The sequence below is a fragment of the Gopherus evgoodei genome, chromosome 6 (genome assembly GCF_007399415.2).
Source record: "Gopherus evgoodei ecotype Sinaloan lineage chromosome 6, rGopEvg1_v1.p, whole genome shotgun sequence".
NCBI lineage: Eukaryota > Metazoa > Chordata > Testudines > Testudinidae > Gopherus > Gopherus evgoodei.
In genome coordinates, this window is record NC_044327.1 from 118,840,769 (window position 1) to 118,858,479 (window position 17,711).

Consider the following 17,711-nt stretch of genomic DNA (forward strand, 5'->3'; position numbering starts at 1 on the left):
AAGAAATCTGATGAGGTTCAACAAGGACAAGTGCAGAGTCTTGCACTTAGGATGGAAGAATCCCATTCACTGTTACAGACTAGGGACCGAATGACGAGGCAGCAGTTCTGCAGAAAAGGACTAGGGATTACCATGGACAAGAAGCTGGATATAAGTCAACAGCATGCCCTTGTTGCCAAGAAGGCTAATGGCATTTTGGGCTGTATAAGTAGGACCACTGCCAGCAGATTGAGGAATGTGATCATTCCCCTCTATTCAGCATTGGTGTACTGTGTCCAGTTTTGGGCCCCACACTACAAGAAGGATATGAAAAAATTGGAAAGAATCCAGTGGAGAGCAACAAAAATGATTAGGGGGTTGGAGCAGATGATTTACGAGGGAGGCTGAGGGAATGGGTTTATTTAATCTGCGGAAGAGAAGAATGAGGAGGGATTTCATAGCTGCTTTTAACTATCTGAAAGGGGGTTCCAAAGAGGATGGATCTAGACTGTTCTCAGTGGTACCTGATGACAGAACAAGGAGTAATGGTCTCAAGTTGCAGTGGGGGGAGGTTTAGGTTGAATATTAGGAAAAACTTTTTCACTAGGAGGGTGGTGAAGCACTGGAATGGGTTACCTAGAGAGGTGGTGGAATCTCCTTCCTTAGAGATTTTTAAGGCCTGGCTTGACAAAGCCATGGCTGGGATGATTTAGTTGGGGACTGGTCTTGCTTTGAGCAGGGGGTTGGACTAGATGACCTCCTGAGGTCCCTTCTAATCCTGATATTCTATGATTCTATGACTGTATGATATTATATATAGCAGGCCAGATCCCAGGCCCCTCTACCAACCACTTCTGGGCTATTGCGGCAGTGCAAAACAACTGAGGTGTCCTAAAGAGGCAGCCAGAAATTCCAGCACAAACACCCCCCCGCCCCCATACACACACACTTTGGGAATGTAGTGGGGAGGGCAGGGCCAAAAAGCCCAGGCTCCAGCCTTTCTTTGGCCAGAGGAGTGGTCCCAGTGGCATCATGGAGGCTGGTATAATTTAGTCCATAGGCTGCTCTAATTTATGTTTTAAATGTCTCCTAGTGACCCTAGGATCAGGAAAACGGAAAGATGTCATAAAGACACCTTCCTCTCCTCCCCAAACTACACTAAGTCCCCAGTGTTGTAAAAAGCTAGTTTACACTTTCCTGCAGCACCAGGGGCAGTTTTACGTCTGTGCGTGCTGCAATTGCTGTATTCAGTGGGACGAGTTAAAAGGACAAAATCTAAGTTGACAAGATCAAAATTTGACTGTCCTTGCCACAGAACATTACAATAGTTTTACAAATATCTCCTAGATATTGAAAAATCTGTTAGCTCTAAAAGAGGGGAGGGGAGGAACCTAGGTAAAATTCTTAATTCTCTGCTGGACAGCTCACCCCATCAACAAAACCAAAACCAAGAGCGCTGAATTAGTTTGGATTCATGATAATTTACAGCACATCATCTATGTCCACTGCCTGCCTGCTTCTTTCCTGTAAGCTGAACCTGCAACTGACAAGAAGCTTGCTCTGGAGCAAGAGACTTTTGTAACTTTTAGTCACCTGCTGTTCCTAAAAAATGGAACCCACTTGTGGGGAGAGGGGCAGCATGAAGCAAATCTACACACTTGCATCATGTATACATCTGCAAAACTGGTACCAATCGATTTCATTTCAGACCAGGACCCCAACTTCTCCCCTTGCTTAACAGAAGAGAAGTTAAATGCTTCTTGGGATGCCATATGCTATTCTCCATTCTTCTGTTTTCTGGAATAGTGTCATGGAAGCCTTCTCTTTAGTGACATTTTGTGCTCCTAAAGAGGTGAAATCTTCTAACAAAATTTCTAGAGGATAATTTTCAGACTCATGAATAACAATCTCTCCCTTTCTCACTTATGATGACATTTAAAATCAAAGTGGAGAACAGAGCCACAGTACTGCACTTCACAGTTTGAATTGTATCTACATAAATTATGTAAAATATTCATTTTCACTTGTTTTTCTTTTGTTTTTATAATTATAAGTGTGAAGTAATTTATTCTGGCAAGATCCAATCTGTACTACAAGTGATGACTGAATTAGATGGATAGTACTTGAAAAAAAATATTGAAGAGGTATCAAATGTAAAATAATTGAAAGTTGAAGTGCCAAATGAAGTGTGGGTATCACAGATGAACCTTATAAAGGGTAGTACAATGATGGTCTGAAACACTACAACCTACAATAATATTATCATAGTGTTTTTACCAATTCTGTAGGTTAGCAAATATTTGTTTTTTAATAAGGGAAATATTTGTAAATACAACAGAACTCGAGACAAGGGATCATCCTTATCTATTTAAATCTTTTCTTCCATCACAGGCACTGCCTAGATTAGGAAAAAGAAATGTTTTTAGCAAGTGTGTTAGCTAATAGATCTACAAGCACCACTGTCTTTGCCTCCACTCGCTGCAAAGTGGTGTTTTAAAATGTGTTAATTAAGTGTTCTGCTAACAAGTTTGCTAAACACTTCTGTTTTCCTAATCTTTGTCTTCACTGCAAAAAAATGTGTATTTCTGTACATCTAAGTAGCCATGTCTTTGTAAAAATGTAAAAGAAACAAGGACAGGTAAGTTTTTCATCTAAATGGAGCTGGCTGGGTTCAACTCTATATCCCCACCTGGGTGTGTGCCTTGTCTCCACTAAGATTTTACAACAAGATGGTTACCTAAGTGTAAAAAAACACCTTTTTTGCAGTGAAGACACAACCCTGGTTAAAGACAGCGCTATTGTGAGCTTAAGTCTAACAGTGATTCAAATACAGGACAGCAGCAGGTTTCAGAGTAGCAGCTGTGTGAGTCTGTATCCACAAAAAGAATAGGAGTACTTGTGGCACCTTAGAGACGAACACATTTAAATAAACGTGTTCGTCTCTAAGGTGCCACAAGGACAACAGCAGAGACTGTAATTTGAATACCTAAATTCATAGACATACAGGGAAAAAAATACAGTAATCAGATTACATGCAATTGTAAAAATCCCCATCTAAATAGTTCCGCTTGCAACACATGGAATATATCATTTTTTAAACTCAGACGCAGATACAGGCTCCCCTGGATGCATATGCAAATCTTTTGGTTTAAGAACTCTCTGTTCTCTCTGGGTCAGATTCTTAGATGGCGTACATTAGTGCTGCTCCACTGAAGACATTGGAGACATCTGGGTTTTATACCCACTGAGAAACTGGGCCTCTTTTCTTAAGTTCTCATATACCTTTGTTTTATCTCATGCCCTCCCCTCCCCTGGCCCAAAACTACCACCACCAATATTAATTACTCACTTCTAACTGTCAGGGTTCTGTTTTCCTCTAAAAAGTTGTAACAAGTTTCTAGCAGTGAAAAAAATCTACCCAGAGAAGTCATCAAGGTACCACCAGAAGGACAAACAGATCCATTCTTTGTACACCCAATTATAGGGCTAATTCTCCTATAATTTACACTGGTTTTACACCATGTTAACCAAACTGATCAATGGAGTTACTCCTGATTTACAAGTGTGAGAATCAGGCTCACTGGACTTCACCAGGAGCCACTGCTGCACTTACACATGGATATCAGGCATTAGATGTTTCCAGGCACAAAATAAACTTCAATACAATACCCCAAGAATGCGGAGACACAAAGAACAGTGCAAGACAAGGGGAGATCGACTATGCAATCACTGTGACAGAGAAGAAAGTAAAACAGACATTTTCTACTCCAGTGTTCCAAATATGAGGAAGTTCTATAAAGGTGTTTCTTCAGATTACCAGATATAATAAAATATTTTTCATTAAAAAGTGGTAAGGACAAACCTGTGTATAACTTCAGGAAACGGAAAGGGAGGGTAGAGATAGCATCATGCTATGTAACAACCTTCTACCAAACTAGGAAAAATGAAAAGGACAAATGATCATGAGGGATACGACCCTAAACATTCTGTGAAACGATATAATGGGCAGAAAATGAATCTATGATTTCTGTCTCTGAAAAAGACCTGAAGATACTTATTTATTTATTATTGTATTTAATAGTTTACATTTACATTGGCCAATTTTCATTTAGTTTGTCATGCCTATCATTGACTTGAACTGAGTATATAGTATAGGAAATCCTAAATTTGTCCTGGTCTCAGGATAAAACTTTATACACAGCGATCTGTGATGTTAATCTGCAAAGTGCACATTTTTCTTCTCACGTTGTCCATCCTGGCATCTGTAGTTCTAACTTACCATCAGAAAGTGTCATGACGGTAAGATCTTCAGTGGACACCCCAGGGCCATAGTGGTTATAAGCCAGGAACCGTAAGGTATATTCCGTGAATTTTTTCAGCCCCTCCAGTTTGTATGATAGTCCATCAATCTCTATATTCTGAGCACATAAAAGTGATAATTGTTATTCAGGGAAATGCTAAAGAAGGTCTGATAGTAATGCTGGGGGATGAAAAGATTAGACAGTAGGGCTTTTCTATGTCTAAGAGGTAATGCTAAATCCTTATTTTAAGTTGCTGTAAAAGGTAATTTGTAACATAGCGTTGCTTGTTATAGGTCAGTTCTCAATAGAGTCTCTGATATTAAACTGCCATATTTCAAGTTATAGCTGACTCTGGTGCTTAGACCTTTGGTTTAGTTGTTATTTAAAGCACAGTAGAAAGTTTCCTTGCTTAAATCAATCACTCCTTCTCCCATAAGAAAGTGATAGGGAAAGGAAGAAGGGAAGAGAAAGGAGCAAAGAAGGGCTATGAGTCATGGGGAAATTCTAGGAGGAAAAGAGTGTGTGAAATAAAGGAAAACAAGAGAAGAGAGAGAAGGTTTTGGGGGGTGAAGAAGCCAGATAATTCTACGCTGGGATTTATGATGCCTGTGACTCTTACAAGCTACTAATAAATTAAACTGGCTCAGATGGAGAACTGTCCTCCTCTAAATCTCTCTTTTTTTAAAAAAAGTCACATTTTATCCACATAGCATCTCTCAATGACCTCTACAGGATCACTAGGCCACCTTAACTTTACATCAGCTACTAATGTACTATGTTAACAGCCTGAACTGTTTCAACTATTTATTTTCTACAGTGCAGGATCCTTGGAGCTGAGACCATTGATCTTATATGTTTCCACATAAACACACACAGTCTTTGCAGAACACCAATAATAATGATGATGGGAATTCCCTTTGTTTATCTCTCTCATTTATAAGAAATACAGATAATGCCTAGACTAGGTTTATATATTTTACACTCCTGGAACAGACTTGGCCCTGAGGAAAGGGAAAATGAGCCACTGAGGAAACAAATTAGATCATACCTACCCCCATTTCCTGTGTAGAACTTCCCTTAACACCAGCAGTGTCTGAAAAATCTAAAGGACTTTTATAAGGGGAGGGCCCTTTGCTTCACTTCTAGATTTTGGATAAGAAAGGTAAACTAAGGGCTTGTTTCTCTCCCACTTACACCAATGGTATGCTGGTGTGAATCCATATGGCTTGATCCTGCTGCCTTTTAAGTAAATCATAAGACTAACATGGATTTCAATAGGTCGTCCTATTTACTGCCATGGAGGTACTCCTGTCTTGCACCAGTGTAAGTGAAAGAAGAATGAGTTCCTCTATATATTAAAGTACATTGTAATACACCTGTCTAATATTCAGCTACAGTGGCATGTAAATTCTCACAGTTCAAACCTGCCAGGGATTATAAAGACTTGATTTAAAAAAAAAAATCCCAAGGCACTTAACCTGAAGAGTAACCACTCCACTCTGTTATGCCATTGAAGCACCAAAATTTCCTCTATCAACAGGTTTAAAGCTGCTGAACAGATATCCACGGTCACTTGGATTGAACGCTGCTTCTCCTTCCTGACTGATTTTGTCACGTCATCCAGCAAAAGCCTACTCTCACAACTAACTGAAAGAAGAGCATACAGCACCATTAACTTGCTCACCTGTTCTTTTCCAGTAGCAGTCTCTGTGCAGAACAATCTGTAACCTTGGACTGGACCATTTGCATAGGCAGGGGGTTCCCAGGAAAGAATAATTGAGGTAGGTGAGGTAGATACGGCCCGCAGGTTTTCTACTGGCCCTGGAACTTGCACTGTATGAAGAAAAATTGCCTGAATAAAAGCAGTCATTTATTGCAGCTCAGTTCCTTAATCATTTTGTTATCCTTTTGATTGCTCTGGCATATCCTGACCCAATATGTGTCCCCAAAGAAGCACACTTCTCCTGCTGTATACAACTATGCAGAGCTGAATGTTTTTAACATTGGAGTGAAATGCCTTTCTCTATGAGGAAGTATTTAATAGACTTAAATGGTGTCGGGGCAAGGCACGATTAATCCATAAAGAAGATCTGCAGAGTGATACAACATTGCATCACAATAACCTTCAAAGTACAGAGATGGCTTTGTAAAATACTGCCCTTCATTTAGCATGTTGTTACAAGAAGTATGAGCTATACTTGTGATTAATTTCTAGTGGATGGAAAAAGAAGTTGCTCTCCATTCCCTTCCCTCCCATTGTTGCGCTTTTCTACACTTCTCCTTTTTGTTTTGTTTTTTCTTAATATTCTCTCCAGATTTTTCAAATCTATCTATCTATCTATAGAAAAAAACAGTTCAAATCTGATCAATCCCAAGACTGATTCAAGAAAAGGAGGGACCTTAGCAGACCCATTACTCTCTACTTATAAAAGAGCAAAACTCAAAGACACACAACTGAAAATATCAACACAAAACCCAGTTTTCAGAGAAATACAACATAGCCTTACCATAACTTCTTGTGTGTCTATTCAAGCTCTGTATAGACTGGCTCGAATGCCTCTTGTTTAAAAATTGATGTAATGCACCATATATTGGCTTGGCCTCCTATTACCAGTGCAACAATGGGGTTTTAGTATCACTGTGATATTTCTTATTTACATTGTTTGCTTCATGTCCCTATTTATTTACTTAACCTTAGGTATATTTTATATGCTTTCCTATAACTGTCTCTTTGGATAACACATACATGGTTGCTAAAAATAATCATCATCATAAAAATAATCTTGGGCCTACTGGGAACTATGAGACACAAGACTAATTCTATTGCCTCCTTGGATTCACAGTTTGGCAATGAACATTGCTAGTGATTTGGCAGGAAGAAATGCAGTTTAGAGTGACTGTGAGACCTAAGTAAAAACTTTCAAACCTGGATGCCTAAAGTTAGGTCCTGAAATCCATATTTAGGCACCTAAAGAACTTTCAGGTTTGACATTTTTGGGGAAAGTTAATTATATGAACTGGTAAGAGAATCCAGCACATCCCCAGTTCTGTTTCATAACAAAACTTTTATGCTTGTGCAATATCTAGCACTCCAAAGATGTTACCGGAACTCAATACTTATAAAATAAAAGCAACAATAAAAGTGTTAAAAACTGCAACCATCTGACACAATCTTGCAATTATTGGAGTTAGTGCAACCAATTGTAACAATACTTTAACCTGGAACAGATTTATTTTCAGGCAAAGGAAAAACTGAGACCACAAATACAGAAAGCTGAATTATTTTCCATTTTCAGTGTGATTTCATAGAATTTGGGGTAGGAAGTGAAAGGGGAGATTTTTTGGCATGAACCAACCCAAATTAAATTGCCTGTTTTCTTCAAAAATTTAATGGAAAAGCCTCCCAGTGTTGCACAGCTCTAGCTATACAAATATGTTTTTCACTCTGAATTCTGAGTGTCACTGTCATGAACAGATAGTTAAGGGTTAATGCCTCTTTTACCTGCAAAGGGTTAAGAAGCTCAGTAAACCTGGCTGACACCTGACCAGAGGACCAATAAGGGGACAAGATACTTTCAAATCTTGGTGGAGGGAAGTCTTTGTTTGTGCTCTTTGTTTTTGGGTGGTGTTCACTCTTGGGACTAAGAGGGACCAGATGTTAATCCAGGCTCTCCAAATCTTTCTGAATCAGTCTCTCATGTTTCAAACTTGTAAGTAATAGCCAGGCAAGGTGGAGTCATTTTATTTTTGTTTTCTCAACTTGTAAATGTTCCTTTTTGCTGAGAGGATTTTACCTCTGTTTGCTGTAACTTTGAACCTAAGGCTACAGGGAGTTCCTCTGGGCTATACGAATCTGATTACCCTGTATTTTCCATCCTGATTTTACAGAGATGATTTTTTAGTTTTCTTTCTTTAATTAAAAGCTTTCTTTTTAAGAACCTGATTGATTTTTCCTTGTTTTAAGATCCAAGGGGATTGGATCTGGACTCACCAGGAATTGGTGGGGGGAAAGGATGGGGGATGGTTAATTTCTCCTTGTTTTAGGATCCAAGGGGTTTGGATCTGTATTCACCAGGGACTTGGTGAAAAAGCCTCTCAAGGCTGCCCAGGGAGGGGAAGGTTTGTGGCCGGACAAGAAGTGATCCAGATACTGAAATTTCTGGATGGTGGCAGAGTTACCAGATCTAAGCTAGTAATTAAGCTTAGCAGTGTCCATGCAGGTCCTCACATCTGTACCCTAAAGTTCAGAGTGGGGAAGAAACCTTGACAGTCACATATTACTAATGTTATGCATTCACTGTTGACTTTAGTACTTTTGTTATTTGGTAACTAGTTCACTTGGGAAAGTCTCTTTACCGCTAAGTCATTCCATGCATAATCATTCCTCACATGTGAGGCAATGAGAAGGAACCACTATGCTGACTAATACTTTCAAGTCTGTCTTTACAGTTCATCTGTCCCTTCAACTGGAACCCAAGGAAGAGTAACCAATGAGAGAAAATGGAAGAAAATTGGCAGGAAAGTCACAGAACAAGTGAAGAACCAATTCTGAAAATGATCTAAACTCTAAAAACTGGTGTGAGCAACAGTGTTTAAAATATCTGAGTTGTTGTTGCATGTCAATACCTTTTTCTTGTCTGAATATGAAATGGTCTATTCATATTTTACATACAGAAAATGCCGTCACGCAAAACAAACTTGCCAGTTATTGTGCAGCTGGCAGACAATTTCTATAAAAGGCTTTTCACAGTCAAATGCATGTTACCAGACAGTATCACAGAAGAAAGCTGTTAGGGTAAAACTAAAAGGTTTGTGGCAAGTGACAGGGAAAGAACATGACACTTTCTTCAGCTAATACCTGTGTATTTGACAATATGCTAAGTGCAAAGCGGAGGATATCTAAAAGACTGCCTCCAGCTTCAGGATAAAGACGATGTTGACAATTTCATTCCTCTGGCCCAAACAGAACTCCCTGCAATAAGGATAAACCATGAGAGACAGAACTTTCTCTGGGGCTAGACTGAGATGTGGAGTGAACTGGTCCCTCAGGAACCAAAGACTGTCACTCTCCCCTCCGAGTGCAAAGGGCATTTCTTTGACCTCTAACAAATACATAGCAACATGTGTATTAAAAAACCTCAAACCAAACAACTCACTCTGGTGCACACACTGCACCCTCTGGAGAGAGAAGGAAAAAATGAACAACACATGACAGATGTCTGTCATATAGCTGAATGTACTACTGGAAGGCACTCTGGAAGGATACTGCAGTGATGAGCATGCTAGGAGAACCAATAGAGAATTTTGTAGAAAGCTAAAAATCAGTGAAAGGCTGCCAGTGACATATACTTTTAAATAACATTTAATATTCATGCTAATATAGAATTAATACATTTAAAAAGTTTTTTTTTTCCCTCCAGCTTTCCATTTCATTATATTTCAGTATGTCCGACAGGCCCTCTAATGTGTTTAACTTCTCAACACTTTGGCATGCAGAAATTCTTCAGTCTCTGCCGATCCCTGCTGACAATAATGTAGGGGGGAAATAGCCCTTTGTTTTGGTTCTTGTTTTCCTGTTCTTGTTTGTTTGTTAATGGGAAGACTTTAGAACTACAGCAAAAGTCATTCAAGAAGCACAAACCATGTCTTCCAGAAAAGTCATTTTCTTTAGATCTGTCAATTTTCTGGCCAAAAAAGAGTACACCCAAAGATGAGAAAAAGCAAGATTAAGTGATTCCTGCCCTCCAAAGAATGTGCATAAACTGTGAAGTCATATTTATATTTGATCATTAATAATCACACAAACAAAACATGCTAAGCCTACTTGCTCCATTGAGCATTTCACTCCTGAAGTTTGTGACACTTTTGTAAAATAAAAGCTACAGTAATTGTCAAAAGAATTTGATTCTACTCTCACTCATGGCAGTTTTACATTAGTGAACTGATTTCAGAGGAGTTACTTCTGATTTAGACCATGTAAATGGGAACAGAGTCAAGCCTAAAGCTACAAGTGGCCAAATTCTACATGATTTTCAGTGCTGCCTTTAGAAATATGGTTCTGTTCAATATCTACATAAATGATATTGATAATAGCATAGATAGTACATTTATAAAGTTTGTGGACAATATCAAGCTGGGAGGGATTGCAAGCACTTTGGAGGACAGAATTAGAATTCAAAATAGCAAATAACTGAACGAGTACTGCAGAAAGGGGCCTGGGGCTTACAGTGGATAACAAAACAAATACTAGTTAAAAACTGGAACAAATTACCTAGGGAGGTAATGGAATCAGTCATTGGAGGTTTTTAAGAACAAGTTAAACAAATATCTGTCAGAGATGGTTTAGAATACTTAGTCCTGCCTCAGTGCAGGGGACTTGACTAGATAACCTATTGAGTTTCCTTACAGTCCTACATTTCTTTGATCTATAATACCTTTAATTGTCTTCATTTCTCCATAACTGCTGATGGTTCCACAGTCTCTCACTGTGCCTGACTGGAGTTAATGGGGTCCCATTTCAGCAAAACATTTAAGCATGTGTTATATGTCCATTCCTATTCAGCCAAGCACTTAAGCACATTGTGGGACTTAAGCAGTTGTTTAAAGATAGGCACATGCTTCTGGACTTCATTGAATAGGGATAGACTGCTGAACTGGGGTGTGAGAATTTTAACACTGGTTTCAGTGCACACAGGTTCAAACCTAACAAAATCTGCCTTTTTAATTACTTCCAGCAGATTGTCCACTCTGATAAGGTAGGTCAAGACAAAGGAAATGCAGGTCAGCATTAGAATGCATAAGGAAGGCAGAAAACATTCAAAAGTAGCTGAAATATAACACTGATTTTTTTAAACAGTCAAAACCAATGTTTTTAGATTAGAAGTCAATTTACAAAAACTTTATGAGCTTAATTTCAATAGGTGTATAAAGGTAGGAGGTCCAGGACCTGTTTTTCAGTGCTTAGTAAGTGCTACTGCTTACTTTGGTCATGCATAACCAGATTCATTCACGCCCTGCCCCGCCTCCCCCCTTATTAAACACTATAGGTGCACATATGTAGCCAGGCTCCCAAATTCTCTCAGAGCACAATCCTTCTCCCAAACCTTCTCAGTTCTTTTGCTCTTCATTCTCACACAGATCTCCTAACTGCTACCTCTTACTCAAACTTTTGTGCATAATCCTTAGTTGTTTGTATTGTATCTGTTAAATTCTGTACGCTCTTTTTCAGGGCACAGGTCTCATCTTCTCGAGTGCCCTGAACACCTCTAGTATTACAGAATATGAATAACAAACAACAATCCTTCCCTATGCATCCAAATCCTGACCTGAACTTCCTTTTCTCACACAGTGTCAAGGTGGCTATTTCTGTTTATTATTATTATCATCATTATGTATTATTCTAGCACTCAGGGGCCCCAGTCATGTTTGTGATTGTTGGTCTTCTTCAGTTATATGCAACACATTTTAAAACATTTTTTCTAGTGATTCATTCTTCCTTATGAGATTCAATGATTAAAATTTTATTTTTATTACATTTCACTTTCCCTTAAAACAGCTGGTTCCTATGCTGATTCGCAGTGAAAACATTTAAAATGTGACACATTTACGAAGCCACTTGCATTTATTGATAACAGAGTGCATGCTTTGATTGTGTCTTTGATTTTTCCCCCCTTTCCCTGTGGTTAACAGCTTTAATGATATTTCTATAAAATCTGTTTCTGTGCTGTATGGGGAATTGGGACTTCAAAAAGCCTGCAGGTAATGTAATTATTAGCATAATGAAACCCTTGCTTCCCTGCACTGTATACAGTGGAAAGACATGGCAGCAGTTTGACAAGAAATGCAAAAACTACTCTGTCTGCCTCAGCTGCAGATCCACGGGAGTTCTGCTGGACACTTTTCACTTCTACTGTGACAGTAGCTGTCACTTAAAGATACTTTCACATTTTGTTCTGCTTTGCATCAGGTTATTCTGTATTTACTTACATGGTGTGCAACTATATTCCACAGTCAAATATATTAACCTACTCTACGGTATTTCCTTCACATTACTAGCAGATCACATATCATCAGATATGCAAGCAGCAGGTCTCTTCCATATGCAGGTCTCCCAATTTCTCTGTAGAAAGTTGGCTTTGAGGGGGGAAGTTGCCTTCCTTGCACAAGCCCTCTGTTTATGGGGATGAGGACTAATTTGTATCTAGTTAGAGGGCTTGGGAAAACACCTCTTGATCCACTTAACCGTAATGCAGGTATCTGATTTTTTAAAAAATGGGGAAAAGGGAGGTACAGGAATAAGCGACTTGCTTATTGTCACTGTCAATTGCAGAACAGGACATAAAAAAGAACAGAGGACAAAGTGCACTCTTCATTTACACAGCTGAGATGCCCACTGAAGTGAATGAGATTAGAATTCGGCCTTGGTCTCTACTCCAAGTCCTGCCCAGTAGTCTCAAAATAACAAATGATACTAACAAAATATAACACAAACCACAAAGGAATACACACACACACACACACACACACCCCTCCATGCAAGGGAAGTTATAAGAAAGCTCAGAACAAAGGAAAAGACAGTTTAGATGGAAGAACTTCCCTGCTATCTCTACAAATCCATCCTTGATTAGAAAGATACAGAGTGTGTCTACAGAGCAGGGGCGGTACTAGGTATTTTGCTGCCCCAAGCACGGCAGGCAGGCTGCCTTCAGCGGCTTGCCTGAGGGAGGTCCCTGGTCCCGCGGATTTGGCGGCACGCCTGCGGGAGGTCCGCCAAAACTGCGGGACCAGCGGACCCTCCGCAGGCATGCTGCCAAGGCAGCCTGCCTGCCGCCCTTGTGGCGACCGGCAGAGCGCCCCTCGTGGCTTGCCGCCCCAAGCACGTGCTTGGCTTTCTGGCGCCTGGAGCCGCTCCTGCTACACAGCAAACGTGCAGCTGGCCCGAGTCTGCTGACAGGCTCATAAGAGGGGAGGGTCTCAAAGCCCAGGTTCCAACCTGAGCCTGAACATCTACACTGCAATTTTACAGCCCCGCAGCCTGAGCCCCCAGCTGACACGGGCCAGCCACAGGTGGTTATCTGCTGTGTAGATATACCCACAGAGCATTGACATCTTGAAGGAATCATTACCAGAGCTTTTAAGCTCAAAGGTTCCTACACTGGTCTGTGGAGAGTTGATCTGGTCACATGGGGACAGATTTTCATTTAAGTACCTCATTAAAGACTAGTACTGAGTACTTCGTTTAAGTACCTAATTAAAGACTAGTACTCAGCACCCAGCAGCTCTCCTGGTGACACTGCAGCCAGATTTTCATGCTGAGCTGTTCTAAAAAACTGTGGGAGCTGATCAATTGAGCATCTTGTAGGCTTTCCTCTATGGAGACTACATGTTTTGATTTTATAGGAACAGTCCCGATATTGGGGGCTTTTTCTTATATAGACTCCTATTACTCCCCATCCTCTGTCCCGATTTTTCACATTTGCTATCTGGTCACCCTACTCTCCTCATTGTTTGCAGCTGCTAAGTTGCAGTAAGAGACAGCCAAGCATACATTAAATGATTTATTAGTATTACTTTTCCATAGGAGTAATTGCTGTAGTTGCCAAAGTGAAGCTACATAATTGCAAGTGGAGGGAGAGGTGGTCTATGTAATAGTGTCTGGGTCCAGGAGCCAAGCTCTCTGTTAAGATGAAATTATTGTTCGTGGCTCTGACAGACTTCCCATGTTAGCTTGGATAAGTCACATAATGTTTTTGTGCTTCAGTTCCCCTACTATAAAATGGGGAGAATACTTTCTTTTGTCCACTCCTACTCTTATCTATGTAGATTGCAAGCTTTCTGGGACAAAGACTTAGTCTAAATATGTACAGCTAGCACAATGGGGCCCTGATTTCAGGGTCTAGATACCGCAGATACTACAAATACATATTAATTATAGAGGGAACTACTTTGATAATTATCATCATGGAGTTCAAGGGAGAAAACTGATTTTATAATTGGGGCGGCTCCAGGCCCCAGCACGCCAAGCGCATGCGTGGGGCGGCAAGCCGTGGGGGGTGCTCTGCCGAGCGCTGTGAGGGCGGCAGGCAGGCTGCCTTCGGCGGCTTGCCTGAGGAGGGTCTGCTGGTCCCGCAGCTTCGGTGGACCTCCTGCAGGCACGCATGCAGAGGGTCTGCTGAAGCCGTGCGACCAGCGGACCCTCCGCAGGTAAGCGCCAAAGACAGCCTGCCTGCCATGCTTGGGGCAGTAAAATCCCTAGAGCCGCCCCTGCATATAATGCCTCCATACCAAGTATGTGATTCAAGCCTGGGAAATAAAGCTTGGTTGCACCATGTCAATCTGAAGCATCAACAAGGCTCTTCTTTCACTAACAACCCACAGTTATGATCAAGTTTTAGTTTAGTGGAAGTATTCAGAAGATAAATTCATTACCAACATAGTGGATGTTGACTGGTTTAGAAAGAACTGTATGGAGATAAATAGATTTCATCAGAATGCCATCCAGAAATCGTTTTGGAATGATTCTGAACAAGCTGAAACTGTTGTGCTCTCATGGTGACAGATAAGATCCATTTTATTTTATAGTAATTGCTAAATCATGTCAGATTATGGCAGACAATACTAAACTAAAAACATAGGCATGCTACTCAAGCACTACTAAACTGAAATGATTTTTGCTGGACCTGAAGATGAAGGGAAGAAATTGACCATAATCTTTCTTAAATTGCAAAAGCACTTCACATTAAGGAGACATTTTTTTTCTAAGTAAACACAGAGGTTGCAGATGCTATTTAAAAGCTTTGGATGGACTGTGTTCTCTCTTAAGCAGGTTCTGACTACAGAGAAATGGATAAGAATTCTTGATGCTTCAATGGACATTGGTTTTCCCCATCATCACATGTAGGGGGACATGCTTCTGCACAAACACATAATATATTGTGAGGGATCTAGGCCAAGGCTTCCTGACTCTGTACTGCAGTTTGGTCTCTGTGTGGCATACCTGTTAAAGTGGAAGGTCCAGAAACTGGAGATTTTATACAAATAATACCTCAATTTGTATGTTTGATAAACATGCAAAATCTCAATTGCATATATATGCATGTATGTGTTTAAAACACTACCACAGCAGAAATGGGAATTATTTGTCTGAGCCAAACCAGAAACTGCCATGTTAAGTTCATTGGTGTTTCTGACCTCACAGAAGCCCTGGTGGGAAAAGCTCTGAGATCATTCAGGAGAAGATTCCCTCTCCCTCTCTCTCTCTCTCTCTCTCTGGGGGAGATGTTTCAATTTCACTTTCCCAGTTCCCCACAAGACTCACACAGCCTGGTTCCAGTTCTAGCCCAGCTAGCTCAGGCTTCCATAGTGATATCCACCCATCAACATATAGGCACTATATCCCCAATACAGCCCATAAGCACTAAGCTCTGAGGTCTTCCGGGAAGTAGCAGTGAGATGCTCTACACTTCTAGGCACTAGCCATAGACTGGAGCAACCTAGCTGAGACCACAAACTAGAAGGTCTTCCATAGGATTCGGAGTGGAAATGAACAACTTGCCATGGAAACAGCTTTTCCCTCTTGTGGGTAGCTGGATCCATGATTTTTAGCTGCCCTCTGCTTGTGGAAGCAAAGAGAAGTATGGGGCCCTGTGCTATTACAACAATACACAAAAATACCAATAATCTTAGCATTGTCTAGAATGGGATAAAAAGCATACATCAAAGGGGAATACACATTTCCATTGAAAACGTAATACCTGACACATACATTATCTTTTATAAGCAAAATGATATGTCATGTAGAGTGCAAATAACCTGCACCGAGGAGAGGAAAAAAAGAACTAAAATCAATAGAAAAAAGCTATTTACTTCAATCTTATTGGAATTCCCTCTGAAAGGACTATAATTGACCCTGATACAGTCCATTCAACCAGCAAGAGACAGATTTCCACACTGGGAAGTTTATGTATACACCGATATCAGCCATAGCTAGACAGGTCCCATCAAAATGGTGCAAAGAGAGAATTATTCATTTCAATTATCACTGCAATGCAGCATCAAAGAACTGGGCAACAAGGAGAATAAGGGCTCATGCCAAGCCAGCGATTTACAACAAGGAACAGGAGCAGATGCATCAATTTTGCTTTCAGCATCTTGCGTAGGCTAACTTCAGTGTAGCAGGAGGAAGCCTAGAGTAATTGCTCTCATTGCTACTGTTATAATTATTGATGCTTTTGTGATAACTGATGCTGATATTATACTTAGGGTATGGCTACATTTGGAATTTCAAAGCGCTGCCCCGGCAGTGCTGCGGGAGCGCTGTTGCGGCAGTGCTTTGAAGTGTGAGTGTAGTCGGAGCGGCAGCGCTCGGAGAGAGCTCTCCCAGCGCTGCATGTAAACCACATCCCTTACGGGTGTAGCGTGCAGCGCTGATTACACTGACGCTTTACAGCGCTGTATCTTGCAGCGCTCAGGGGGGTGTTTTTTCACACCCCTGAGCGTGAAAGTTGCAGCGCTGTAAAGTGTGAGTGTAGCCATGGCCTTAGATAACAGTTACCCTGGAAAAGGACATCGCAAGAGACACTCCAGCTCATTAAAGTTCAGGGCCATTTTTATACCTAACAAAATATAAACAATTTAAAAAAAATTCTGCAATAAATGTAAAAAATGCCCTTTGTGCTCAGAGTAGAATCTCCTTCTACTGTAGTGACAACCTCGCTAATCAGGAGCAATCAAATTAAATACCCTTGTGCCTCAAACTGTCACTGATTTAGAGGGCACTTAATCAAATACTATCAGTTCTACCCTAAGTGTGAAGCTAGGGAAATCTCTTTAGAGGATAAATTCACTAGTAAAGATGCACTGTATGCTTCTAATGTAAAATGTATTCCTTGGTTTCTTGCACTATGGGACACAGGATGCAAGTCTCAGAAAGGGAATACGGAGTCTCTCAAAGTACATTGTAATTACATATTTAATGTATCCATGTGAGTTTCTAACAAGATTCACACTTTTCAAAGGAACCAGTAGAATGGTTCAAATAAAAGTAGAGTGATGTCTAGTGTATTATGCCAGTTAATTAAGATGAATGGTGAACAGTAAATAACTAGTTGGTGCTTCTCAGAATTAAACAAAAGGCAATTAAAAAAAATAAAATTACTTTTTGGTCTTGATGAGTTCTGTCCTCTCTCTCTTATCAGGGAGTAGCCATGTTAGTCTGTATCCACAAAAACAACAAGGAGTCTGGTGACACCTTAAGGACGTACAGATTTATTTGGGCATAAGCTTTCATGTGTAAAAAACCTCACTTCTTCAGATGCATGAAGTGAAAGTTACAGATGTAGGCATTATATAATGACACATGAAGAGAAGGGAGTTACCTCACAAGTGGAGAACCAGTGTTGACAAGGCCAATTCGATCAGGGTGGATATAGT

General features: G+C 40.4%; 1 protein-coding gene across 1 annotated transcript in view; it reads right to left on the reverse strand.

Annotated features, from left to right (window-relative positions):
• Window positions 1-17,711, reverse strand: part of DCC (DCC netrin 1 receptor) — a 939,470-nt gene that overhangs the window by 236,228 nt on the left and 685,531 nt on the right. Inside the window, 2 exon segments of the mRNA XM_030567485.1 lie at window positions 4,259-4,397; window positions 5,965-6,113. Of these exon segments, the coding sequence (XP_030423345.1) occupies window positions 4,259-4,397; window positions 5,965-6,113 (288 nt within the window).